Source organism: Mustela nigripes, chromosome 15 (assembly GCF_022355385.1).
Source record: "Mustela nigripes isolate SB6536 chromosome 15, MUSNIG.SB6536, whole genome shotgun sequence".
Lineage (NCBI taxonomy): Eukaryota > Metazoa > Chordata > Mammalia > Carnivora > Mustelidae > Mustela > Mustela nigripes.
The window spans coordinates 29,160,889-29,187,046 of record NC_081571.1 but is presented as its reverse complement, the minus strand read 5'-3'; the positions used below and the strand labels follow the sequence as shown (position 1 = coordinate 29,187,046).

General features: G+C 40.2%; 3 protein-coding genes across 8 annotated transcripts in view; 1 reads left to right on the top strand and 2 right to left on the bottom strand.

Moving 5' to 3' along the window:
* TSC22D1 (TSC22 domain family member 1) overlaps positions 1-15,818 on the bottom strand; it is a 138,615-nt gene extending 122,797 nt beyond the window's left edge. For all 6 annotated transcript variants that reach the window (XR_009400030.1, XM_059378004.1, XM_059378006.1 and 3 more), the window contains exon 1: positions 12,873-15,818. Coding sequence is in view for 5 of the 6 variants with exons in the window: in XM_059378004.1 (XP_059233987.1) it covers positions 12,873-15,724 (2,852 nt within the window). In the remaining variant the exon portion in view is untranslated. The remainder of the gene's footprint in view (positions 1-12,872) is intronic.
* Positions 15,807-16,573, bottom strand: LOC132002832 (sterile alpha motif domain-containing protein 1-like). Its single transcript, XM_059378013.1, has 2 exons — positions 16,338-16,573; positions 15,807-15,895 (listed from the first exon to the last, which is right to left on the bottom strand). The coding sequence occupies exons 1-2, from the start codon at positions 16,571-16,573 to the stop codon at positions 15,856-15,858; spliced, it is 276 nt and encodes a 91-aa protein (XP_059233996.1). The 3' UTR covers positions 15,807-15,855.
* On the top strand, positions 16,094-17,939 carry LOC132002650 (serine/arginine repetitive matrix protein 1-like). Its single transcript, XM_059377782.1, has 3 exons — positions 16,094-16,270; positions 16,315-16,864; positions 17,548-17,939. The coding sequence occupies exons 1-3, from the start codon at positions 16,094-16,096 to the stop codon at positions 17,835-17,837; spliced, it is 1,017 nt and encodes a 338-aa protein (XP_059233765.1). The 3' UTR covers positions 17,838-17,939.
* The last annotated feature ends 8,219 nt before the right edge of the window (positions 17,940-26,158 follow it).

The following is a 26,158-nucleotide window of genomic DNA, read 5'->3' as shown; positions in this document are numbered from 1 at the left end:
AAAAACTGAAACAAAGGACCGAAAACAGGAGAGTAGTATTTGGAACCTGTTATACCTATTATCTGTGTCTGTGTGTGTGTGTATGCGTACACACACACACATATATGTATATCTGTATGTATAGATACACACTTATTCTTGATTTTAAGTAGGCTCTCCTTAAGGACAGAGATTCGTGCTGTACAAATACTTACTAAATTATATCCTTTCAAATACATAGGAAATCTAAAAATTTCAAAATATCCTTTTAAAATTATATTTCTTTATATGTATATGCACACATATACGAATATATTCTCAAAATTTTAAATGGCAAGTGAAGTGAAAAAAAGGCACCAACATATAATTTACTTTTGTGGCACTTTAAATGTCAATAAAATAATCAAATTACTCACATTAGTGTCGATGACAGCACTAATGCTTTTAACATTTTAAATAACTATATATACCGTTTCCCTTGTGGTAGACCTGAGAGTGCTGGGGCGGGGAGCGGGGGGCAGTTAGGAAGAAATTATTCTTCCTCTTTCCACTGCCTGGAAAAGACTGGCAAGTGAGTGAATGAAAAGAAAGGAGGGAAAAGTCTCTATGATCACTAGTGTAAAGAACCAATCCTAAAATATTAGTTCACACTTGGATTTCTTTTCACTACTAAATATATTTGGGACACATCTGCTTTGGATTAGACACAGATGAATCCTATGAAAACAAACTGCAAAAATCCTACCTGAAGGTTATTACCACTTACCCCTCGCACTTTTAAAACTACAGCTATAGATAATAGCCTTTCCAAAAAATTAGGTTATTTTTGTCTGTTGATTTTTCAAAATGAGAAGAGAAATATATTACTTTAAGGGAAGACAGACTTGGAAAGTGAATACAGTAGTTTTCTAAACTGAGAAATTTCCTAACCAAAGGACTTCTATACTGAATCACTTTACAAAAAATCACTATCCCTCTAATTTATCTCCTTCATTCATTAAAAAGTAACAGAGAAAACAATTTCCTGACTGGTTCTTTCTGCTTCCAGGTGTACCCCCATTCCAATCCAAACTATGGATTCATTTGATACTAATCTTCCTTGAATGTGACTTAATCAAAAAGTGTTAAGCACCAGATCACTCCTGAATTCAACCTACAGTCACTTCCTATCACAGCCTAAGACAAACTTAACTCTATTTAGTCTGACTGTTCCCCTAATGGTACCCTGAACGCATTTCTTATTTTTTCCCTTTTATTAGTACTCTCTTACCTGAAACTTTCTTCAACCCAAAACTTTCAAAAAGTCCATTCAAAACACTGCATCCCTGACCTACCAAAGGTCAATTCCATCCCATCTGTGAACTTTGAATGTAATTTACTCTATCAGGAAAGAGGAGTTCCGTTAGTCTGAGAAACATTTTGTAGCACTATTTGAGAATTCACTTAGCCTTTCTGAACTTGTTGCTTCATCTATAAAACAAGAGTTGAGTGAGATCTCAAGATTTCCAGCTCTAAATTTCTGATTTGTTCATTTTGTATTTCATGTCATTTAAAACTGTTATTTAGCTCTAATTATTGTCATGTAATTTCACCATATGTACGTTGTATATACTCCTTAAGGACAAAAATCATGTTTGATTATATCTTTGCCTATACCATTACTATGTAATAATTTACACCTTGTAGGTACTCAATAAATATACCCATTTGATAGGCTGCTGAAAGGGAGACAGAAAGAATTTAAGGTAACAGGTACAGTAGTATATCTGGGAAGAATTGAAACTTACTCCTGTATATCAGAACAGCTATGCATATAATGTCAACAGAATGCAGAGCTTCTGGCTGTAATGATATCCCTATCCCAGATATTTATGGGGTTTTTCTTCTGCCACATGTCTGAATGCACTCACTCGATAATATTTCAAAACATACTATGAGCTAGGCACTATTGCATGCAGTGAGAATACAGAGGTAAACTAGATGGATAAGGTCCTTGTTCTCATGGAGCTTATGTTCTTGAGTACAAGAATAAGAGTACCATTCCCACTCAAACTTCCAAGATCAAGATAAGATTATTTGAGGACAGAATAAGATAAGAAATATCTGCAGTTCCCCATGCCTTCCAATACAGGAAAGCTGACTGAGAAAACAACTCTCAATACCACTGTCAGAACAACTCAGTTCAGACCATATGCTAACAGAGGCCAACAGAGCTCAAGGGTCTTAAGAGGACAAACTCTGGAACCCAAACTGCCTAGATCTAAATCCCAGCTCCAACTTACTAGATATGTGACCTTGAATAAGTTACTTGTTTTTTTTCCCAAGTTAATCATTCTATGCCTCAGTTTCATCTCCTGCAAAATGGGGGTAATAATGGTACTTAAAACTCATATAAGATTTTCTGAGAATTAAATGAATTGATAGACATAAAGTGCTTAGAACAATCCTACAGCTAAGTACTATAATTTTGAACTCTCTTACTGTTAAATTGTTATAGAGTCTATGAACAAGCTAAAGACAGTACATAACACCCAGTAGTAACTCAATATTTAATCAATGACTGAATAAATGAACCAGACTGTTTTCTTCCTCTGTGAATATGGAACAAAAGTATCCTATCAACTTTAAGACTGCTAGGACTCAAGGGGATATAATCTATTTCAAAGTACTTTGTTAAAAACCCCCCAAAGTCACACAAGAGTAAGACTTCATTACTACTACCAGTAGAAATGTATCATAGCCATACCACAGCAAAAATTTGCTAGATATTAAATTGCATGTTTATACCTTCAAAGCATTCCTAACTAGTCAATATGCTGTTTATTACCATGTGAATGAATGTATACTAAGAAAGTCTAATACTGAAGAAATCAGGTAACTAGCCAAGCTGGGAAAAATGAAGTCTCATCACAGTGAGCAATTTTATAATCAATCCAATCAAAACTTACTCAAAAAAGGAATACTCAGGCATGTACCCAAGGTATCAAAAGTTGCCTAACCTGAGTGGTGAGCTGATAGTATAAAAATAATCTAGAGTCCTGGGAAAATAAGCTGCTATCACATCTGTCTTAACCTCATGCAGCTCACAGTAACCCTTTACTCTACGGCGTCCTGGATGGGGAAGGGCAATACCATCCACACCATGGTAAATCCATATACACCAGGATTTAAAGCTAATCCTTAATAAAAATCAATCATAGTAAATCTTCTCCCCAATCAACACAAATATGGTTTTCAGCAAAGCAACCAGGTTTTAATATGGAGAGGTCCCTCTCCTAATGGATGACCATTGCACTACAACATCAGATTGTACATTTTCCCTTCTGTTTTTAATTACCTAACCTTAAGAGTAAAGACCTCATCTCTTAACACTTTTTATGCCCATTTAACACCCACTCACAGGTAATCAATTAGTTTAGCTAATTTTGATCACTGCCAAACCTTTTTCATCTGCCTTTAATTAATCCATAACTTACCTGTTCAATAACAAGTAACCATAAGTAAAATAGATCAGTTAGGAATTTTAAACAAGTAATTAACTCACTATTTACTAAACTGTTTAATAAGGAAAACTCTCAATACAAACAACATTTTTACAAGTTACATGTTTATATTTTCAACAGCTGAAACTGTACCAAAGGACTTCCAAGACAATAGTTGGATATTATTTAAGCTTCATTATATATTGAGATGAACAAGCCAAAAGATGATAAAGAATACTGATATTCTAATTTTCAAATAAATAGGGGTTTTTTTGGTCTTAACCAAGTTGGAGAACTTTTACTGGCATAAACAAAAGTAAATACAAAACAAGCAGAAAAACACAAAACAAAATGCTTGTTACAAGCAACAACTAAGATTGCTCTTTTGGCTCATAAACACAGCAAAAAATAATCAATTAATTCTGATTCACCTCTATTAAAGGAGGAAATAGTGATATCACATGGTCATCTATACAGAACTTATTTACCTTCCAAATATACCGTAACAATGATTTTAAAAAGATAAGTTGTCCTTATCTTGTGCCACTTGGCTTCATTTATTCACTAGGCAGATTTTTACTAAGTATCTGTTAAGCACTGAAATACACTTTGGATATGTAGAAGCAAATCAAGCATCCCTGTCTATAAAGCTTAAAATCATCAGATTATCTCTCTCTCTCTCTCTCTCTCTGTCTCTCACACACACACACTCTACAAACTAATAAACATTATAAAAGAACATTATTAACAAAGAACCAGAGTTTAGATTGCTATGTCACAGAAGGCCTATCAAAAAGTGACCGTTAGTACTCATGTGATGAGCCCCAAGTAGTGTATAGAATTGCTGAATCACTATATCGTACACCTGAAACTAATACATTGAAATTAAAAAAATTTTTTTATAAAAACGTGTCAGTTAAACTTTGAGGAGGAATAGAGGACAGGTGACACAGGGGATGCTTAGGCTGAAGAATGTGTGCTTAACCCTAGAGGAAGAACTAAGAATGAATGGCAACTTGAGGAACTGAAAGAAGGCAGTTGGAACACAGAAAGCAGAGGGGAAAGTGGCACTACATGATGCCAGAGGTAAACAAAGGCAAAAAGTAATTACTTTCAAAGGGATAGGAAGGCTTTAAAGGGTGCTGGGCAAGTGAGAGTTCTGAACAGATTTTTTATTTTAAGAATATCATTCTGACTGCAAGATATAATATTGGAGAAACAAGAGAATGTATGCAAGAGGCTAATGAGGAAGCTACTGTAGTACTTTAAGAGTTAAATACATTAGACTAGAGTTGGGGCAATGGTGGGGGCAGCAGATGAATTCAGAATATATTTTGTAGGATAAGGTCAGGAAGTACACGGTGAGAAAAAGGGGAAGTTATCAGGAATTACCCTAAAGTTTCTGAAGTGAAGAACTAGTAAGAAATAATAATTATTAAAAAGAAGATAACAAAATAGAAAGAAATTTGAGAGGACAGGTAATGAAGAGAAACTTTGTGCTCTGTTAAGACTATGAGAATGCAAGTGGAGATGCTTTATGAAGGCAGAGAACAGTATCACCTAAAGCTAAAAAAAGTGTGGGCTAGTGATGCGCATTCAGAAAACTGATAGCATACAGACTGTATTTAAAGCCACAGAGCAGATGATCACTTACGGAAAAGGCAGTTAGGTGGGAAAAGGACTTAGAAATCCAGAGAAACTCCAACACGGAGTCGGACAGAATAGATGAATCTGAGAGACACTGAAAAAAGGAGCCAGAAAGGTGGGAAGAAACTAAAAAGAGCCCTGAAAGCAAAAGAGTGTTTCAAGAAGAAGGAAAAATAAAAGTCAACTAGGCTCAATAATGCTGAAACGTAAGATTTCCACATCAAACTGGTGAGGAAGAAATAATGGGGGGAAGGACATGTGAATATACGTGAAGCTAGAAAACAAAGTCAACCTAGAATCTAAAATTAATTATAAATAGTTCTTTAAAATAATGTAAACATGCAATTCATGTAATTTCTTTTAATGAGCCATTAAAGCATATTCCTACCATGACACGCTCAACACGGTGACACGGCAAAAACCAACCACCAGAGTTCCAACATTGCAGCATGCTTCTAATATTGCAGCAGAAGAGGTCATGCTTTGCATAGTTCATAATTTTAAATTCAACTTCCTAAACAAGAACCAAAATCTAACTGTTGCCTCACAATTCTGAAGCCAATGCTACAAAGACTGAATTTAAATTAGAAAATTAAAAGTTTTCCTGAAAAAATAATTTTCATACAACTTCAAAAAGAAAAAACAATATTAAACTTAATTCACTTATCATTTGCATGTCTACTGCACTCCAGGTCCATCAGTTGTGATGCCTTTAACCACTTTTTTCCCTCACCGAGGACTTACAGGCAAACAGCAGTATGTTCTACGGTAATTCTACTTTTGCACAAATACACAAATCAAAGAAGCCTGCCTTTTTTCAGGTTTTCAGCTACTCTTGTTTATGGGCATTACGCTTCCTTCTTGTTGGCTTCATTAGTAGAAATACCAAAAGACTTTTAGTTGGAAAAAAAAATTTTAATATTAGCTGTTGTGCTGCTATGTGTGTAACCAGAAACAACTCCACCTCTCTAGAAACTACGCTTCAGCTTATTCACCAGTAAGACAGAATGAACTTAACTCACAGGGTTGAGTTGGCTTAATGTGATAATAAATATTAACTGAATCTAATCCTAACATTTCTAATCACTTCTATGAACTGAAATACCGAGTTATATACTATTATTATTTCTACTGAATATAAGCCAAGCAATTCCACTCTTAATTCCACACTTATATTCTACTGAATATAAGCCAAGCAATTCCACTCTTAAAATTTATGTACTTATTACAGATCAAACCTTGGAGCAATGACCTTATTAAAATTAGCATCATTCTTTACATTTAATAGTGCAGTGTTGTATAGTTAAGATTAGTATATAATGATAGTAAACACATAATTTATACTCCTTTACTAAAAACCTAAAAACTAAAAAATGAATTTTTTAGCTATAAAGACATAAACCAACAAAAATTGAGAGAATGGGTAAAAAGACAATAGCAACAAAAGTTTGGAAGCTGGAAAGCAGATGGTTGAGTGACAAATGACTTAGCAAACACTAGAAAATCAAATCTTTAGCAAACAGTGGAGAAAGCCAAGAACAAACCCAATTTAAACTGTAAAATCCCCAAAAGACTCAGCAATTGGCAGTACCACATACATCTGAAGTGGGATATGGGGGAGAGAGGGAGCTAAAATAAGGAAGATTGTTTAAGTCTTTTTAAGAAGTAACCAGCTCCACTGATCCTTACTGTCCTTCCCCAATCCCAACAGAAACCTGAAAATATATTGTCTGGAGAATACAAAACACCATATCTCAAGACTGAGAAAATCAGGTACAGCCGCAGGCAGTAAAACATACTAAAACAGGGTGATTGAGTGAAGAAATATATATGGGGATGCTAAGACTCTCCCAAGACCTTTTACCCAACTTCCCTCCTATCCCCCACAACCTTCACCTCCAAGCAAGAAAGAGCCTTCTACAGGGAATCTAACCAGCTCAAAGGAAATACGTGAAGACACTGACATCAATAAAGTCCTCCAACCAAACATCTGAGCCTGGTTACTATACAGTAAAGGCTAACAAGTATCACTGAGGATTTCTAATTATGATTTTACTTCCCTATTCACAACACAACCACCAACCATCTAAGGTACGGCTACAGAACATGAAAGATAAAGAACAAAGCAAATACAAACTAAGAAAACAAACCTGGGAGACACTGATCACACAAGGAGAAGAAATCTTTAAAAAATAATAATAACCTTTATATTTCAGACAGCTAAAAGAAAATATTGTTATTAGAGCAAGAAACTATTTCAAAGGAGCAAAGTCAAAAAACAAAAGCTGTGGAAAATTAAATATATAACATATGAAAACTCAATAGAAGTACAGCAAAAAGAAAATGAGATGGAAAATACAAGAAAAGTAGAAAAGAAATCAAGAAGGTCCATTATCCCAATAAGAGTTTGAGAAAGAAACAGAAAATAGAGAGAAATAATCAAGACCTCGTTCAAGAAAAAGTCCCAGAATTAAAAGATGTTTCCAGACTAAAAGAGCACACCTAGTACTCAGCAACATGGATGAAAAGACACCTATACAAGGATCCATGACTATAAAATTTCCAAACACTGGAAACAGATACAATCTCAAAAGCTTTCAGAGAATTAAAGAGAGAGAGAGGAACAGAGAAAAGGGTAAATAAGGCAGGAAAAAAGGAAACAAACACACAGGTCACATACAATATTTGGAAATCAGAGTGACTTCAGACTTCTCAAAAGCAATATGGAAGCTAGAAAGCAATGGAGCAAAATTATAAAATAATACAATTTTACAGGTAGTATTCTTAACCTAACCAAATAATCAAATGAATTTCAGGGTAAACGGAAACCATTTTTTTAAGATTTTATTTTTAAGTAATCTCTACACCCAACATGCAGCTCAAACTCACAACCCTGAGATCAAGAGTCGTATGCTCTACAGACTGAGCCAGGCAGGTGCCCCCTAAAACAATTTTAAAACATCAAGTAAGCCAAGAATGAACATGACATGGACCACTGCAAAATGGAAATCCAACCACGGAAGAAAGTGAAAGGAATCCCACAATAATGGTTGTATACTAAGTCTAGAAGACAGTCCACAATGGAGGCCAGAGGGACAGGAGAGACTGCCTCAGGAAGATAAAATTGGTGATAATACCTGAACATTTCAAGAGACATTTGACGAAAAGCTGAATTAGTGATAATTACAGCAAAACTAACCCAGGGGTGGAGCAGAGACATTGAACTTCAGCCAGATCACCCTATAGTAAAGCTAACAATCAACAAGTCACACTGAGACTAGATAAGCTCTTTCCTCTCCTAACGTGCAGATGTGCAGATGTGCAGATGACCAAGAATTACCAGACATCTGAGGAAAGGCTCTATCACAAAAGGCAAAGCAAAAATAGGAAGAAAGGCATACAAAATTGGCAGAAAGGCAATTTGGAGGAAACAGATGAAAACTTTGGGGGGGGGGGGCTAACATTTCTATAGGCTAAGTAGTATATAGAAATATATATTCTATATATTCTAGTACACTATATGCATTAGATAGCTGGGGTGGAGTGGAGGGAGGCAGGCAAGTACAGCACATTGTACAGGACAGGAAAAGTGGTATTTTACAAGAATATTGAATTATCAAAAGTGATGGAATCATAGCTATTAAGAAGGGTACCAGGAAGTAAAGGGATCAGCTGCGTAAGTGATAACGAAATTAAATCTTCATTTTCCATCCAGGAAGTTAATAAAACCGAAACAAACGCAGAGTATTTTATTTAACACAAACTATACATAGCATGTGAGTTAGACACAGTTCTAGAGGCTTTCCAAATTCATATTCTAAAACATCCCTATGAGGTAGGTACTACTATCCCCATTTTTATTTTTATTTTTTATTTTTTATTTTTTTTATCCCCATTTTTAAATGAGCCAAATGAGGAGGCATAGAGAAGTTAAGTAGCCCAATATTACATAAAACTAACAGCTGACAGAGGAAGATTCAAACCTAAACAGTATAAACCCAGAGCCCATGCTCCTAACCATCTAGCCATGTTGCATATCCAGCAGCAATATAAGCATGTTGTTTATAAACTAGGAGGTAAACAGGACAATCATCTAAAAGAGGTTAAAGTGACTGCTTTTGGGTAAGGTAAAATGGAAAGGGGGAGGTAGGAAGCTTTTGTTTGCTTCAATAACCATGTAAATTACTTGACCCTTTAAACTCTGCAGGTATAACCTAAGTAAAAATTAAAGCCTATAATTTAGAATTTTATAGTTAAAATATTTTATCTAATGGTACTATCCTCAAAAGAAGGCAAAATGAGTATTACTCCTATTTTATAGATAAGAAGACTTTCATTCCTCTTTAATAAAAATTTGAGAGCCTACTAAGTAACAGGTATTGTATTTAGAAAAAAGCTATCAATTCACCTCAACGATGAGGTTAAAGAGGTGCAAAAAAGCAAGTCTTTTTCTTCTTTTCTTTTCAATTTATTACACAAATTATATGATCCTGCATCTCTAACAGTTGTGCTTATGATGAGATAATATATAAATATATATACATATATAAAAATATATAAATTTTAAATAGTGACGGAAAAAGCAGAGAAAGGTCTGCTCATTAATTCACTCAAATATTATTTAGTTCTTGCGGTGCCTGGGTGGCTCAGTCTTTAAACGTCTGCCTTCTGCTCAGGTCATGATTCCTGAATCCTGGGATCAAGCCCCACATGGGGCTCCTGGCTCAACGGGGAAGCCTGCATCTCCCTCTCCCACTCTCCTTGCTTGTGCTCCCTCTCTCACTGTGTCTCTGTCAAATAAATAAATAAAATCTTAAAAAAAAAAAATTTAGTTCTTGCCCTTGAGGAGCTCAGAGTCTTATGAGGAAGACAGGTAAACATAACAACTGAATGTGTGCAGCGCATTAAATAGAGGAACACCAAAAAATGTTCCAGAAGGAACATCTGAGATAAGTGTTGAAGAATGAATAGAAGTATGACCAATTTTACAAGGGAGGCTGTACTAAGAATTGGAAAGCACAAAACATTATAGATCAGTGTGAAATACCGGTATCTTCCCTGTGTTATAAAGGTAAGTTCATGTTAAAAGCGAAAACGAGATAGTAAGACCTTTTTAATGAGAATGAATTTTAAAAAACAAGATAACCTTAACGCCTGACCCATGTTTCTAATTTTTATAGTCTTGACCAATGATCAACTGAAAGCATTTTTCACATGCCTAATGAACGTTTTAAATTTTAAAGTGTTAAGAGTATTATTTTAGAAACAGACTACAGAATATTCTTTCATTTACCTTACCACCAAAATGCTTTATTGTTAACATGGTTTCTAAGTCATAATATTGAAATTATAATGTAACCCCCTTCCTCCCATGAGAGAGAAATTGGTGACCAAACCCCAGAAGATGCATGTGACATGGAAGCTGTCATGGGAAGAAAAGGTAAGAATTTTTTTAATCATTATCACTTTTTTCTCTAGTAGATAGTCTCAAATTCCCTTCCAAAGGCAAATTTAAAACATTTCTTTTTCTTTAGGGATAAAAGAATAATTTGCAGTAAAACACCATAAAGAAAATAATATATACATGTTTATCCTTATTGGCCTTTATAGGTACTTTAGGGGTGACAAATTTTGATTTTTCAACATTTAAAGAACACCTACGAAACAAAAATTTTCTGGCTTTCATGACTTAACTTTGATGTTAACTAACAAAAAGTTTAAATATGTAGTAAATTCAAAACAGGCAGAGTCAACTCAGGTTACTTTACACCAATACTTAATCATACTTTAGTATCGTTTTTTGTCCCTTTATTTCCAAACATTTCTACACAGCTTGCCCTTAATTAATCTTCATCTCACTTATTATATGGAAAAATTAATTTTGTACTAAATATCTTAAGCTGGCCTCTATCCCTACAATTAAAAACCTAGTTCTAAGTAGCAACATCTGACTTTAATTGTCTGGAAGAGCAAGTTGTGGAAAGCTCTATCACGCCCTACCACCAGGGGAATAAAAAAGGAGAAAGTCATGCCAGGAGACCACAAATGGTAATTAACAAAAATCATGGCAGGTTTCAATTCAAAATGTGTGGTTTTCATTTGTGTATTTCATCTATCTTTTATTTCTCTGAATTTAGCACCTACATAATAGACCTGATTTTCAGGAGTTTCACTCAATCATGCCCCTTAGATTTAGAAAACATTAATATTTGGGACAAATACTTTAAAATTATAGTGACTGTTAGCAATTAGCATATGAAACAAAGTTTATCATTAATTATAGTAGGACTACTAAGGAAACTACCTCTTAGAAGAGGTCTAACTCTTAAGTTCAGTTTCGTATACATGATACAGAACACATTTGGTTAGATAACAAGGTTTTAATTACATGACTCCTGGAAAAATTTTAAAAAAACAAAAATCTTGAAAGACAAGATTTTAAATTATTTCAATTAACGATGCCTTTACCTTACATCTTTTAAGGAACTAAAATATATACATATATATTATGAAAACCTCACTGCAATATTTTTCTAAGACTGCAATTCTTTTGAAATACCCTCAATTTCTCCCAGGTGAAAAAATTTCCAATTGGGTCTGATGAAAGTTCAATCACAAAAATCTACAACTAACAATAAAATAATTAAGTGTCTTTAGAGTTTATTCAAAGTTCGATGGTTAAAATGAGCAGCCTTTTGTCATTAACTCCTATGATACTCTTTTGATCAAGGTTAGTCACAGACCAGCAAATCTGTGAAAAGAACATTCCTTTAAAAATCAACTTTAAAGCAATGTAGACTCATTAGAGATTTCACAACTTTTCTAGGCAGTCAGCTTAAAAGACACAATTTGATTCAATGGCATGTTTGGAGCATTATTTCCAGTTCAATTACAAAAACACTCGATTAATACTGTATTTTTGGCTTTAGGTATTTTTTTGGCAAAGAGGGGAACAGGTGGAATACATTATCTGGAGAACAAAGTCTTATTTTCAAGCCTCTGTAAATTCAACCCTCTAAGACTTTCCTTACTTTTTAAAATGGCTACCACCTTGATCTACCAAACAAAAGGAAAAACGTACAGGATACTTCTTTCAAAGATAAACCTGGTAATTTTGACAGTGTATACCCTCCTCCCCCACAAGATACTTTTTAAGATTCCCATTCCTGTTCTGGTCAGTTAAAATGACCATTAAATAAGTACACAAAAGTTGGTCAATTACAGTATAAGGGCAACCTATATAACCCAAACTAGGTCATCTTTTTCCTATAATGTCTGACTAGGAAAAGCAGGTAACATTATCTTTCACAGTCTAAGATCAAACACAGTAGAAGTGAAAAGGATTGTCCAATCTAGTAAAGGAGAAACCACCGTGGGAACAACCCCCACTTCAAGAGATTATCATAAGGATTTTAGAAATTCAAATGACTAGATTTACTATTATATGGGTTAGCAAAAATTTTCCGTTCATAATAAATCCCTTTAAAAAGCATTTCATAAGTAACAAAAACACTTGGTGCCCCCAGACCTATACTTTCTGCTCAATAACTAGTCTGTTACATATTACTTGCACCCACCACTTACTATCCACTCTGAAACCATTCCACCACTCTTGCTCTAGAAAACTTACCACGAAACCGCATTTTCACATACAAAAATGAAAAAATAGGTAATGCTTTTGACAAATGTTGTGCAGATACATAGCTACTGAACAGATTAACTTTGAATCTGTTGAATGTCTGCAGAAACACGGCATGATCTTACCTCTCATCCTCGCCATCCACCAGGGGTGTCGTCAGCGGTAGCACCTTCAACGGGAAAAGAGAAGCAGAGGCTGCTAGGCTGCTGCTACTCCCATCTGAGACTGCTGACATTCCCCCACTGTCACCACTGATAGTCTGAGGTAAGCCAACTAAGGAGGGTTCCGCTGGGCGCCTGGCATCTTCAATTTGGCTTCCAATTGCCTGAGCTAATGATTGTGCGGAGAACTGAGTAGAACTTAGTGGGATCTGTTGTGCCAAAGGCAGATTTATATTAGTTGCTATCAAGGGAGGTTGGCTAACACTTTGAACCAAATTGCCATTTTGAGTGGCAGGGGTTTGTGCTATATTCTGTGGTGGAACCAAGTTTGTTGGGGCAGAAGGCATTCCAGAAGGACCGGTTGAACTAACCTGATTTGTAACAGAAATACTACTAGCAGAGGGCAAAGGGCTAACTGCAGGCAACGGCTGCGAAACTTGAGCTACTGATTCTACTCCTTGAGGCTGGGGAGGCACAGTTAACAAGGTACTTTGGGGTGCAAGGACCAACTGTTGAGGAAGGCTTGAAGCACTAGTTTGAACTCCCTGATGAATAATCGCAGTTGGAGCAGGTGGGACTATCTGTGAAGATGGAGGAGCACCTTGCGGAATAACTGAAGGTGTGACTTGGGTAGAGGGTCCCTGCACTGCAGTAGGTATGCTCGCTTGTTGACCAATATTTGCAATCTGACTGCCAGGAGGTACAACAGATACAGCCGCCTGAGCCTGGCCAACAGGCTGGCCAGATGCCCCTGCAGGTTGTGTTTGGATTGCTGCGGGCTGCACTGGCAGCTGGATACTCTGTGGCTGGGCCATAGGCATCACTGCTGTTCCTGCTCCCACTCCTGCAGCGCAGGGCTGTCCCGAGGACACCGCTGTTTGGAGAATCGGTGGCTGCTGTACATACTCTGAAGCGGGATTCTGAGTCACTGCTTTGCCATGGCTTGGGACCATCTGCGTAGAAACAGCCGGTTGCTGCTGTCCATACTGTAACTGTTGGGGTGGGGCCCCTGGAAGGGGAGCCTGCACTGGAGGAGCCGTCTGAGGATATGGCAGTTGGGGTTGAGCCAAACTGGAAATGGAAGGCTGCTGACCTAAAGCTGAAGTTACACCAACCACGCTAACAGGTGGTGGCTGGATACCAGTGGCAGCACTGAGCGTGGCTTGCAGAGGTACTGGCTGAAGACCTTGCTTTTGAGGATAGCTCAGTTCTTGAGGCTGTAATTGTACTTGCGTGATCTGCGATTGAGAGATACTCGGAGGACCAGAGCTGCTGAAATCCACCTGCTGAAGAGCCATACCTTGAAGAGTTGGCGGCTGCGGCTGCACCACCACAGTCGGGGCTCCCATCTCTCCACTTCCCACACTCTCTGTGTAGTGACTCAGTGTGCTGACACTACTGCTCACTGAGCTCCCACTAGTGCTCTCCCTCTCAGAAGTCACTTCTGCTGGGTTTTGCTTTACTGTTTCCACCACTTTATTCATCGCCACACCTTCTGCAGCAGGTGGAGCATTGTCTTTCTCATAGAACTCGGTGCAAGTCCATCTACCTTTTTTAAAGGGTTCGGAACTAGAATCTAACTTCACAACTCTGAACCTGGACGTGTTAACTGTTGGCTGTTGCTGCTGACTTGAAACAGATCCCACAGTCATCCCTGCAGCTGCGTTAGGGGCACTGTTGACAACAGCGGAGGAAGAAATAGTACCATTGCCCATGCCACTCAAGATATTCACATTAACACCGCTGCTAACTCCAGGCCCCACGCTCACACTAGCAGCACTAGGAATATTGCTTGCATTTACACTAGCATTACTAAGCATGCTGCTCGTCACACTAGGATTAAAACTACCCACAGCAGTAATGTTAACAGTATTCATTGTATTCGTGCCAGTAACAGAACTTATACCTATACTGCCGGTAGTACTTGGAGCACGGATATTAGTCATTACAGATGCAGGTGAGCCACCCGATGAGACAGCAGAAGTTGGTACAGCTGGCATAACACTGTCAGAGCTTCCCGTGGCCGAGAGTTTTCTGGATACTGGACTCGAGGGTGGCCCTCCGGGAATGGATGTACTGGCCACACCAGCATGGGATGGATGGTGGTGCCCATGGTGTAGGTGGTGCCCGTGATGAATGTGATGGTGGTGATGGAGGTGGTGTGGATGAGCATTCCCGTTGATCACAACATTCTGTTGGGGAAGGTGAGGCAAATGAGGCTGCGGAAGGTGGGGCTGGTTGGGAGAAACTGCCCCAGGTGTCTCAGCTTCCTGGAAGTTATTCAGAGTCTCTTCTGAGGAGCTGCGTTCAGGCTCCCCCAAGTCAGTAGCCCTGGAAAGTGACACATCAAGGATCTCGGAAGAAGACAGATCTTCCGTGTGAGATTCGTCCAGATCATCATAGCTCTCAGTGTCCTCTGCTATACTGTTGTTAGAGCTGATGCTGGCGGAGATCTGAGCCGGGGTAACGCTCGTTATCTGGAAGCCACTTTTCTTTTTCATCTGAGTTCCGCCTGGCGCAAGAGGCTGTGCCTGCAGCTGAGCCTGCGAAAGGAGGTTCAGGCTTTGTGGAGGCGGAGGCTGTGGTCCCGACGTAGAAGATGCTGCAGGAGGTGGCGGCTGGAGCAGCGACGGAGGCGGAAAATCCTCGGAAGATGTGGCACTACTACCAACGCCGGTACCTGCTGCATTGAGAGCAGAGGCGCTGCCACTACCGCTGCCCCTTCTAGGGAACATTGCCGGGTGCGCCATCTTCCTAGCACTAATGTCTGCAGCGGCCGCGGCCGCGGCGGCGGTGGACTCAGGCGGCTGGTGCATTGTGTCGGGTACCGGGGGGCGGAGGAGGCGAGCGCAATTTCCTTCTGCACCGTAATCTTTGTATTCAAGACGCCGGGGAGGAAAACGGGACCTGACGCTCCGCCCGGCGCGGTTCCTCCTTCTCCTCCTCCTCAGCCGAAGGCGCCGGCCGCTCCTGCCTTCGAGGGCGAGCTTCGGGAAGGGAGGATGAACGAGGGTGAACAGGGCGGCCAGGGACCCGAAGGGGGGACCCCTTCAGTCCTTCGCCATTCACTTTCCCCTCTAGTCTCACACCCCCCTTTATATTCCGCTTCACGTGGGGTGCGGGGCAGGAGGGAGGGGGAGACAAGGCAAGGGAGAGACAAGGGGAGGGGGTGGGAAAACCGAGAAATGCCCACCTTCTCCGGACAACTCAGAAACCACCTCAACCCCTCCTCCCGCCGCGGCGGCGGCGGCGGCGGCCGCTGCAAAGCCCTCCCGGTCGCTCTGCACGAAGGCAGCGCGGAGCGAGTGTCGCCTTCCCCTCGCCACCCCCAGCGCCGCCGCCGCCGGCAAGCCCCGAGCTCAGTGTCGCTCAAACCTCCCCTCCCGGCCCCGCTGTCCCCGCTTAGCCCTCCCCCCACGCCCCTCGGACCCTTTCAAACCCCCTGGGCTCGCGGCGGCTGTTCCGTGAGCAAACGCTGGCCGCGGCTGGGGCCGGGGCGGCGAGGCTCGGAGCGGGGCGGCGGCGGCGGGGCGCCCGGTACGGTGAGCCCAGCAACGAGGCGCGGGCGGGCGCGCAGAGACGCCGGGTCCTCGCGGAGCACGGCCGGGGCGCGGCGGCGGCAGTGGCAGCGGGAGCCCAGGGACCGCTCCATCACTGGCAGCCATGGAGCCCGAGCATTTTCCTCCCTCAGGGCAGGCGCCTCGGCTCGGCACACGTCCTCGGGGAGGAAGGGGCCGGCGCCCGAGCCTCCCCGGAGGGCGGCGGGATGTGCGCTAGCGCAGAGGGGTGCGAGCCGCTCCTGTCCTCTTCCTCCGCAGCCGGCTCGTCCTCACCCTGTGCTCCCGCGGCCGGGGCGGGAGGGGGCCGCAGGCAGCGGCGGCTCCTTCTCGGCGGCGTTGGTGGCCAGACGGACTGGTGCAAGCGACTGCAGCCGACGCCGTTCAAAGGAACGAGAGGTGGGGTTGGTCGGTGTCGGCAAACGGGGCGGGTGAGTGGGTGGGTGCCGAGGGAGGGCGGCGGGCGGGGAGGGGGCTGTGATGGTTGTTACTAGTGCTCTTCTCCAGCTCCACCGTATCCCCCGGTCTCTCGCGGCATCGGGAGAGGAGGGACCAGCGCCCGAGCGCAGGAGGAGGAGGGGCGACCGCCGGCGAGAGGAGGCGGTGGCGGTGGCGAGGGGGAGGGGGCAAGCAAAGGAGAAGGAGGGAAGATGGCGTCTGCGCATGCGCCCCGGCGCCGCAGACATAAAGCCGGGTCCGCCGGAGTAGGAGGCGGCCGGGCTTCTGGCCTTGCCGAGCGCTGGGTGTCCCGACGGAAATTGCCGAAGGCTCGCGGAGGCGCCGACGCCGGGGGATGGTGGGGGTGGGGAATTTCGGCCGGGGGAGCGAATCCGGGTCTGAGTTTGGGCCCGAGTGGGGGTGGGGCAGGGTGCGGGGCGCGCGCTGGTTAGGTGTGTCCGCTCTGTTCTCACACGCGGCCGGCGCGCGCGCGGGCACGCGGCAGGGGAGGGGGAGCTGCGGGGAGGGGCCCGCAGAGGCTGCCGGAGCCCCGGGTCTCGGGTGTACGCGCCCTGGGTGGTGTCCCCGCCCTGGATGGTGTCCCCCCCCGCCTGCGGAATGGGTAATGAGGCTTTTCTCCGCAGCAACAGCATCACGAGTTTCAGTTCCCAGGAGCCCGCCGCAGCTGCCGCCACCGCCAGGACACGACATGAGTCAGGCTTTCTTCCTTGGCGCGTGGCGGAGCCCTCCCCCCCGTCGCCGCACCTGGGCTCGCCCCCGGCCCGCGTCGCCCGCGCCCCCTAGGCGGAGGCCCCTGCGCCGGGAGCGGTATTCGCGAGGCCAGAGTGTCTTCAAGATAGGTGCTGCCTTTTGTGCCTTTCAGTTGTGGCTGCCATGCGGTCCCCTCGCCCTTCGACGGGCAGGGGTAAGCTAGCCAGGCAGCTGTTGGCAGCTGTTTGCTATTAATTGCTTAAGTTCCTCCGGGGTAGGCTCCTTAGAGAGCGCGTGCTTGCAGCCCATCCCTACCTGGACGGAAGAAGGAGCCTAGCCCTGTAAACTTAATTGACCTCAACAGGTGGAGCTTATCGCCGGCGGAGATGTCTTTTCGTTTAATTGTCCAGGCTATAGCCTCCACAGATTTGACTGAAAAGACACATCTTGTTGGCAAAATGAGTGCAGTGACAAATGAAGACCACGTCTTGGGGTTAGAAAAGAAAAAGAGCCATCTGCAATTCCAGTTTAAAAAAAAGGAAAAAGACCTGCATGGTCTGAGCATAGTTCTATAGAAGTCGTGTTAGGTTTGATTGGAGGCAATTGACTGGAAGTTGCTTCCCTAGCATTACCCGGCAAAACATTCTAGCTCCAAGCTAGAATGTACTACGAAGCGAGAATGTGCTTCTCGCCCAGGAATTAAACAACAAACTGATAATAGAGAATCCTAGAGAGAATTTTTTATTTTTTTAACTTAGATTGTTGAGGAACTAAACTTTTATGGTTAGACATCTAATTTAGGAAATCTCACAAATTTACAATCTGTAATCCTATTTCAGGAGCTTAAGCATAAAGAGCTGTAGTCTCGCACAGTTTGATAGACATCTAGTTGTCAATTCGGTGCATTACCTTTAAGTTTCTTTAAACGATTGTCTTCATTCCCTCCCTCAGCGTGTCACAGTTCTATTACTGAATAGGAATGCACCCTTCCTATCCCATGTGTATCCTGTATCAAAATTATGATACATTGTTGCTTTTTCTGTGGTCTCTCCCACTGAAACGAGGGACTACCTTTTTTACTTTAATTTGCTAATGTGGAGCTGTGTGCTAGGTACAAAGTAGGTGCACACAATATTGAAAATGGTGTGATAATAAAAATGAACTACATTTGAAAAGCTCGTACTTGTGTTACGATATTCATGAACATGTAAATGACTATTTTTACATACCCATGGCCATTGGTATATTTTACAATAATAATTTTTTTTAATACCCAACAGTTCTTGTTGCAGGTGAAAAGGGGAATTAATGGTGGCCATCCGATGTTGAAATGCAAATCCGACCTGCTATTTCAATAGTTTGTGAATGGAAATTAGAAACTATCCCAGCCAATTGAACGTGCAATGGAATGTAGATAGACAAAATGTGTTTCTTTGGACTAGTGTGAAAGAAAATCTCTCAATGTTGCATGAGGTCCAAGTTTAAAATTACCCCAAACAACAGCTCAACACCCCCTTGGGCCCTAAATACCCTCTGTAATTGTGCTGATATGGTTAGAAGCAGAAGAAACATTTAAAGTCTTACCTGAATTCCACAGAATGAGTTGAGATAGCCCTATAAAAGCAGATACTCGTTACTTTTTTTTTCCCCAGATTTTATTTATTTGACAAGATCACCAGTAGGCAGAGAGAGTGGGGGGAAGCAGGCTCCCAGGCAGGGAGAGAGCCCAATGCGGGGCTCCATTCGAGGACCCTGAGATCAGGACTTGAGCCAAAGGCAGAGAGATGTAACCCACTGAGCCACCCAGGCGCCCCAAAAGCAGATACTTGTTCTGACCAGTAGTAAAGGATATTGTTTGGGGCTGTTTTGATTTGGGGGAGGGGAGACGCAGGCCATGGCCTTTTCAAATGTATTTCATTTTTGTCTGCTAAATCACTTTCAGATTCCCGTTTAGGCTGAATCAAGCCCCACTAAGCTATAAGCAACAAACTCTGCAATTAAGGAAACCTGAGTTTTAAAAACCTCTCTATATCTCTCAGTTGCCAGCATTTCTGGGACCAGGAATACCTGAATACAAGCACATTAAAACAAGAAGTGCTCGAACTGCCAAATGTTATGTTACCACCTTTTAATTAAAAAAAAAAAAGTCTGGATTTTTTTTTTACATTAATACTAAATGCCTACTGAGATGCATAATGAAGTCATTAAATGCTTTGAACTCAGTACTTAGAGTTATCCTTTGCCTTTTCAAAGACTGAATTTCTCCTGTTTACATTCCGAAGGTGCAGCTCTGAATTACTCTCTATTGATTGAAAGATTAGTCTGTAGTGCAGTGTTCACTTAAATCTAGTCACTGCAACATTGCAAACCAACGTGTATATTTGGCTGTGTTTAGTGTTTCTGTTCCTACCATAAAATACAAAATTTGCTGAACATTGTAACACAACTTACCTATTAGAACTGTGAAATAGGTCAGTATTTAAAACCAAGTGATTCTCCAGAAGTAATGCAGGAAGGGAATGCTTGACTCAGAATGGCTGTGAGTGGCAAAGACAGATATTAAAAGAGAAATGTGTGCAGAAAAGATGCCACTGTTCCACTATTAATTCTAGCTAACCACTGCTTCAGTCATGCAGTATTACTTATCTGTAACTCTTAAATGTCATCTGGGGGGGGGGGGGAATCAACGTTTTAAATGAGTTATAAACATGAAATCACACATTTTTACATATGCAGAAACTTATGCCTAGGGATATTACAGCATGTTTATAAATCAATTCACTCTCTAGAAAATGTTTTAAATGAGACCAAAAGTAGTATGTGCTATTTGACTTCTGTAAATAGAACAAAATGCTTATTTTGAAATTTCTCATTCAAAATTCAATGTGTACAGTTTAGCTTATAATTCATTTTTGCAGCATTTGTTAAGTTTTCAATACAAGTGTGTTTCTGGTCAGTGAAACAATTTTATATCCTCAAGGGAGATATGCTTATAAAATAAAAGTTTGAATCCAGAAATTTTAATTTATGGTTCAGAGAACACACTGACACACAATAGCTCATTTGAAGGAGAAAACCTTATCATTCCCATTTTAAAAGTGATCACAGAGAGATTAAATAAGTTGTCCAAAATTTATACCTAAATCTGGGTATTCAGGTCCTCTTAATTTCTGATTCTGTGCCTCTGTGTCGAGAGATTTTTTTTCCCTAAAAATGCAGCCTAAATTCTAGGAACTAGCATTTTTCAAAACTCTCTTGGAAATTAATGAGTGTTCTCTTAATGCTTTTGAATGCCAAGAAAGATATGCTGCACACACAGTAATTACATACAGCTTTTCTTCTACATGAAGAGGATAAAAGACTCTTTCCCTGTTTGACCATATATAAATGTTACAGCTACTTCTATAGCCAGTCTTTTCTGACTTATGAGTGTTTAATTTGGAGAATTTTCTCACAACTTAAAAAAATCATTTCTAACTTCGCTACAGAACCAGGAATTGACATTGCAAAAAGAAATAATTTGTTAATTTAGGGGTTTTTTTAGTCTAAACTCAAATAGTACTCCAGATTTCCCCAGATGAGAGCTAATACTTAATGCCTCCTCTGTACCACACATTGTTCTACATGCTTTAAGTGTTTTATCTCAATTCTCACAACTGTATAAAGTAGGGGCTATAATTACCCCATTTTACAAATGAGTAAAGTGAGGTGCCCAGAGGTTGCGTTCTCACAACTTGGCAAGTGGAGGGCTGAGATGCAAATCAAGCTGTACTGTAACCACCCCTCACAGCTGCCTCCAGACATATTGTTAAATCAGGCTCCTGCTAATTCTAGCTCCCAAGTTAAATTTCTACAGAATTCTCATGTTTTGATTTTTCTTATGAGGTATCTCCAAAGAATCTGGGAGCACCATTTTCTCCCGATGTAGAGACATTCTAAGAAAGAGTATACATTTTACAGACTCTACTGTGGCCATGTAGAAATTAAATGAACAGAACAATGATTTGATAAGTTGGATGATTTTCACTGATCAAAAGTAGATGTCAAATGCTTGAAAAAAGGCATTAATTACCCATAATTGAAGAATGCTGTCTATACAGGACAAGATAAGTGTTTTCCCATTTTAGCAATTAGTGTTTATTGAACATGAGCCCCTACAGAATAGAGATAATAGTAACCTAGCCTTTGCAGTATGTTTTAAGGAACAATTTGTATTTGCACATCTACTTGAATACTTAAAGTTATAGAAATAAATTTATGATTTTTGTTTATATTAAATATCTAATAAGACCTCTGTCCTTCTACCATGCATGAACCAAAACCAGGTGAAGAAGTACAACAAATCATAGCAGCCAGTGTTTCTTTGTATTTAAAGATTAGGTTCATGAACAGTTAGGTGTATCTCAAGTCTCAAGCTCAGGGGGAAAGGAATGGCTGTTGAAGTCATTCCAAAGTATGAAATTTTCCTTTGGTCATTCATTTTCTCCCTCTGCTCTGACTTTATCTTTTAGAAGAAAATTGAGAAAGTAGTTTTTATTAACAAACTTAAATTGACATCTCCAGTTAATTTTATTATAGAAAAACAGGAAATCATTAGTCTTAAAGGCCAAAATCATTTCATGTTTTAATACCTTTAAGAAACGAAGAAAAGTCTTAAAGGCACACAAGATAATTGGAATCAGAAGCATAAGATAAAATCCGTTAATGTTATGACCACATAATGTTACAGGCAATAGTACTACTTCTGCATAGAAGGTATTTACAAACTCTTTCTATAGGAATGATAAAATTAGAATGATTTAAAGAGGAGAGGTTAGAATTTCAAAGAAAAGTGTGAGATGAAACTTAGGAGGAAAAAGTCCAACATGGTTGGTTTGTTTTATTACATGTTCTACACACTTGTCAAACTCAAGAAAATTAAGTATATACGTGACACAGCCTAACTGAGGTCAATATAAAATTAATTGCAAAGATACCAACCAAGCTTTCCATCAAAAAATGGAAGAGTGGGGCGCCTGGGTGGCTCAGTGGGTTAAAGCCTCTGCCTTCGGCTCAGGTCATGATCCCGGGGTCCTGGGATCCAGCCCTGCATCGGGCTCTCTGCTCGGCAGGGAGCCTGCTTCCCTTCCTCTCTCTCTGCCTGCCTCTCTGCCTACTTGTGATCCCTGTCCGTCAAAATAAATAAATAAAATCTTAAAAAAAAAAAATGGAAGAGAAGGTCCAGGTGCTATTTTGCTCTAGTTATTTATAGATAGGAATGGGATCACATGATAATGCCAACTCAGTGTTGTACCTTTGATGCTTAAAAGAGTTTCTGAACATACTCCTCATTCAAGTCATAACCAGGATCACAAAAATTTTTGTTAAATTACACCCATATCAATACATATTTGAATGAAATGGGGTAATAGTCTGTACTAATCCAACATTGATCCAAAATTATGTGATAAAAACAAGAGTTTTGAAAGGAGTAATTCCAGTAAAAAGCATCTTGAGAAAGGAGCTAAATTTTCTTTATTCTGCCAGGCATATGATAGGCACTCAACAAAGACTCATAAAGAATTTCTTAAATCCCGCATTATGTAATAATGTTGTCAACATAATTTATCACATAAACTTTATTACTAGATTGTTCATAAGATATCGCTGAAGAACATTAAGTTCAGAAATTATGACACTAGGAAACAAGCTCATTATCAAAATTTTGGTCAAGGGCATTCAATGGTATTAAATTTCCTTCTCTCTTCTTTACTTGATCTCTGTAAAATTCTCCTTGTCCAACCTAAGCCGGTAACAAATTGCTGACTACTCTTTTTCATGGAACATCATGCCCAAAGCTGCTTTTTTTTTTTTTTTTTCCTGGTAAACAGCAAAGTTCAGTGGAAACAGTAAGAAGATATGAGTTGAATCTCTATCTCCTTTTCTGATAGCTTCGCATTTGTTTAAGGACAGGGCGTCATGTTAAATACCAGTGAGACCTGGAATCTTCAGCCTTTGTGGATTCTGGTAATGTACTCTTTCCATCCTAGTTTAAGGATATGAAGGATTCATGGGCTTCTTCCAGGCAGATGAGCTCCAGAGCTATTTTCTAAGAACTTACTTGGCGCGGCTAATCACAGACCTCCTACAAAGCCTACAATGAATAGAGTGATTTCAGATAAAATGATCCATTGTTTAAAGCTTGACTTAGTTAATAAGTCTAAAAAATTTACTATTAGTCAAAACTTCTGTTTTGAAGTGTTAATATCAAATGAGGGTTTGCTGTTATTTTTTCATTTCTTCTTTCATGAAATATCTTTCTTTTATTTATGATTGTGGAGGGTAATAGGACATGCCACCACATGCTGTTTTGATATATTGATATTTTGAGCTGAGCTGTAGGCACTTAAAAAGCAAATGCAGGGCTTTCTCTGAACTTCCTTTATCTGCCTGAAGACATATTCTCCAAAGGGAACCCAGGTGTCATACATGCCCTCCCCTAGAGTTTCCTCAACCAAAGAACGCTAACTCTTGTCATGAAGAAGACTCTTCAAGTTGACACCATGCTCAGACAGACTTTGTCACAGACTATCATACCTCCCATCTGTTCTTCTATTGGCCCATTCATCTTTCCTAAAACTCACCCATGCTACCTAAGAGGTCTATACCTTCCCTACCCTTTTCCTATTAAGATAGCATGTAATCCTGAATTCTAAAGACACCTTGGAGAGATACTCATTTTTCCTGAGTGTATCCTGTGTATACATGAAGTATACACGGTAACAAACTTCTGTTTGTTTTCCTCTTGTTAATCTGCCTTTTATTACAACGGTCTCAATGAAGAATTCTGAGGGTAGAGAGAGAATTATTTTTCTTCCCCTACAATTGCCAGAATAATAAACACCTGCCTTCTATTATAAAATTAAGGTTAGCATGAAGAAGCCACTTTATTGGATATTATGGATATCATTATGGATATATTTTTAAGTACATAATATTTACTTAGCACACTATACAAGTAGTTAATAAATTCTTTTTTAATGGTAATGATTCTGTACCTGAAACATATTCCTAGCAAATACACGGTAGCTGCCTGAAAATAGGACTTCTTTTTGCTGTGCCTTTTTGTAGAAGAACAGGAAGATTCTGACCCCAGAGCGTTTTAGGTCTGTAGGATCCTCAGAGGAGGCAAATCGCCATTTCCACCCAGCTCTGCATCATTAAAATGTCCAAAGAAAATAGCCTTTGGCACTGTTTCCAATAACTCTGTTCTAATAAGACATTAACTTAGCATTCATCTTATTACTAGTTGTACCAGATGAGTCACTCATTTAAGACTCAGGCCTTCACATATTTTCTAATGCCTTTGATCTATAAGTCAACATTTTTTTTGAATGTTGAATAGATTTTACAGTGAACTCATTTGCCATTCCTCCCTCTTGCCTTCCCATTCACCTCTCCACCTTCCTCCTGCCCCAGTCTCATTCCCCTCACCAAACCTCGAAATTGAGCTTCACACTGATGGCACCCCAAAATAGTATAATACTTCATTTTCTTCTTTGTGATAATTGTGCATCACCTAGCCACCTAATATAACACCACTTGCTTTTCTGTCCATCCTAAGGACATGATGAGTTGTATTTCGTGAATAATACTCCTGCAAAAATGGACAATAAAAACAAATAAAAGCATATTGACTAATTAAAAGAACATTCTACATCTCACAAATGCATATTAACAACCAGGCTGATCTCATCTGATTGCAGATTTTTTTTCACTTCATTAGGTTACAATATGGTTTTTCTCCTCTGTACTTAAAGTAGAATCAACTAAAAGCATATAATTTGTGGCTGCAATATTGGTAAGAACTAGAAGATAGGAAATGGGGTTTTGTTCTCCTTAGAAGAACTAAGGACAGGAAAGAGAAGACTGATTCAACTTCAGTGTAATTAATTGAATATCTACTGTGTGCTCTTTAGCAGATGAAATTGCCTATGCAATGGTCTTTTATATATCCATGAAAGCACAAAAGGAGATACCACCCCTTACCCTTACCCCCAGCTTAAAGGTATATTTGCATAACCTTATCGTAAACAAAGAGCAAATGGAAAGGAGCAGGAGAACAATTTGGTTCATGTTTCACCAAAGACATTCTTCCTCCAAGTTAAAAGTAACCAGAGACTTCCAAATCATTGCAAATACTTCCTCATCCCCCAACTACATAGGCACAATATGGATCTTTGGAAATTAGATAAGAATAATTTCAATGTGGGGCCCCTGACTGGCTCAGTTGGTAGAGCAAGGGACTCTTGATCTCAGGGTTGTGAATTTGAGCCCCATGTTGGGTGTAGAGACTACTTAAATAAATAAATCTTTTTTTAAAAAAAAATAATTCCAAAGTAAAATAATGGCAGCACTGTAGTTTAGAAACTATGATGTCTCTTTGATACATACATCTGCCAGGAAATGAGCATCTGGTAGTGTCCAGTACAGATGGAAAAAACTTCAATTATAGCTCCTTATTTTGATAATTCATTCTGAGTAAGTATGTAAGTATTGTTAGTT

What these genes read in the sequence shown, in the direction of transcription:
- LOC132002832 (XM_059378013.1), bottom strand. Translation starts at nt 16,573, where the DNA reads ATGGCTGCCAGTGATGGAGCGGTCCCTGGGCTCCCGCTGCCACTGCCG. An exon ending in AGCCCAGGGGGTTTGAAAGG is followed by an intron (nt 15,896 to 16,337) that starts GTCCGAGGGGCG and finishes CCCTTCCCGAAG; the next exon opens with CTCGCCCTCGAAGGCAGGAG.
- LOC132002650 (XM_059377782.1), top strand. Translation starts at nt 16,094, where the DNA reads ATGCCCACCTTCTCCGGACAACTCAGAAACCACCTCAACCCCTCCTCC. An exon ending in GCCGGCAAGCCCCGAGCTCA is followed by an intron (nt 16,271 to 16,314) that starts GTGTCGCTCAAA and finishes GTCCCCGCTTAG; the next exon opens with CCCTCCCCCCACGCCCCTCG. An exon ending in GCCGTTCAAAGGAACGAGAG is followed by an intron (nt 16,865 to 17,547) that starts GTGGGGTTGGTC and finishes TTTTCTCCGCAG; the next exon opens with CAACAGCATCACGAGTTTCA.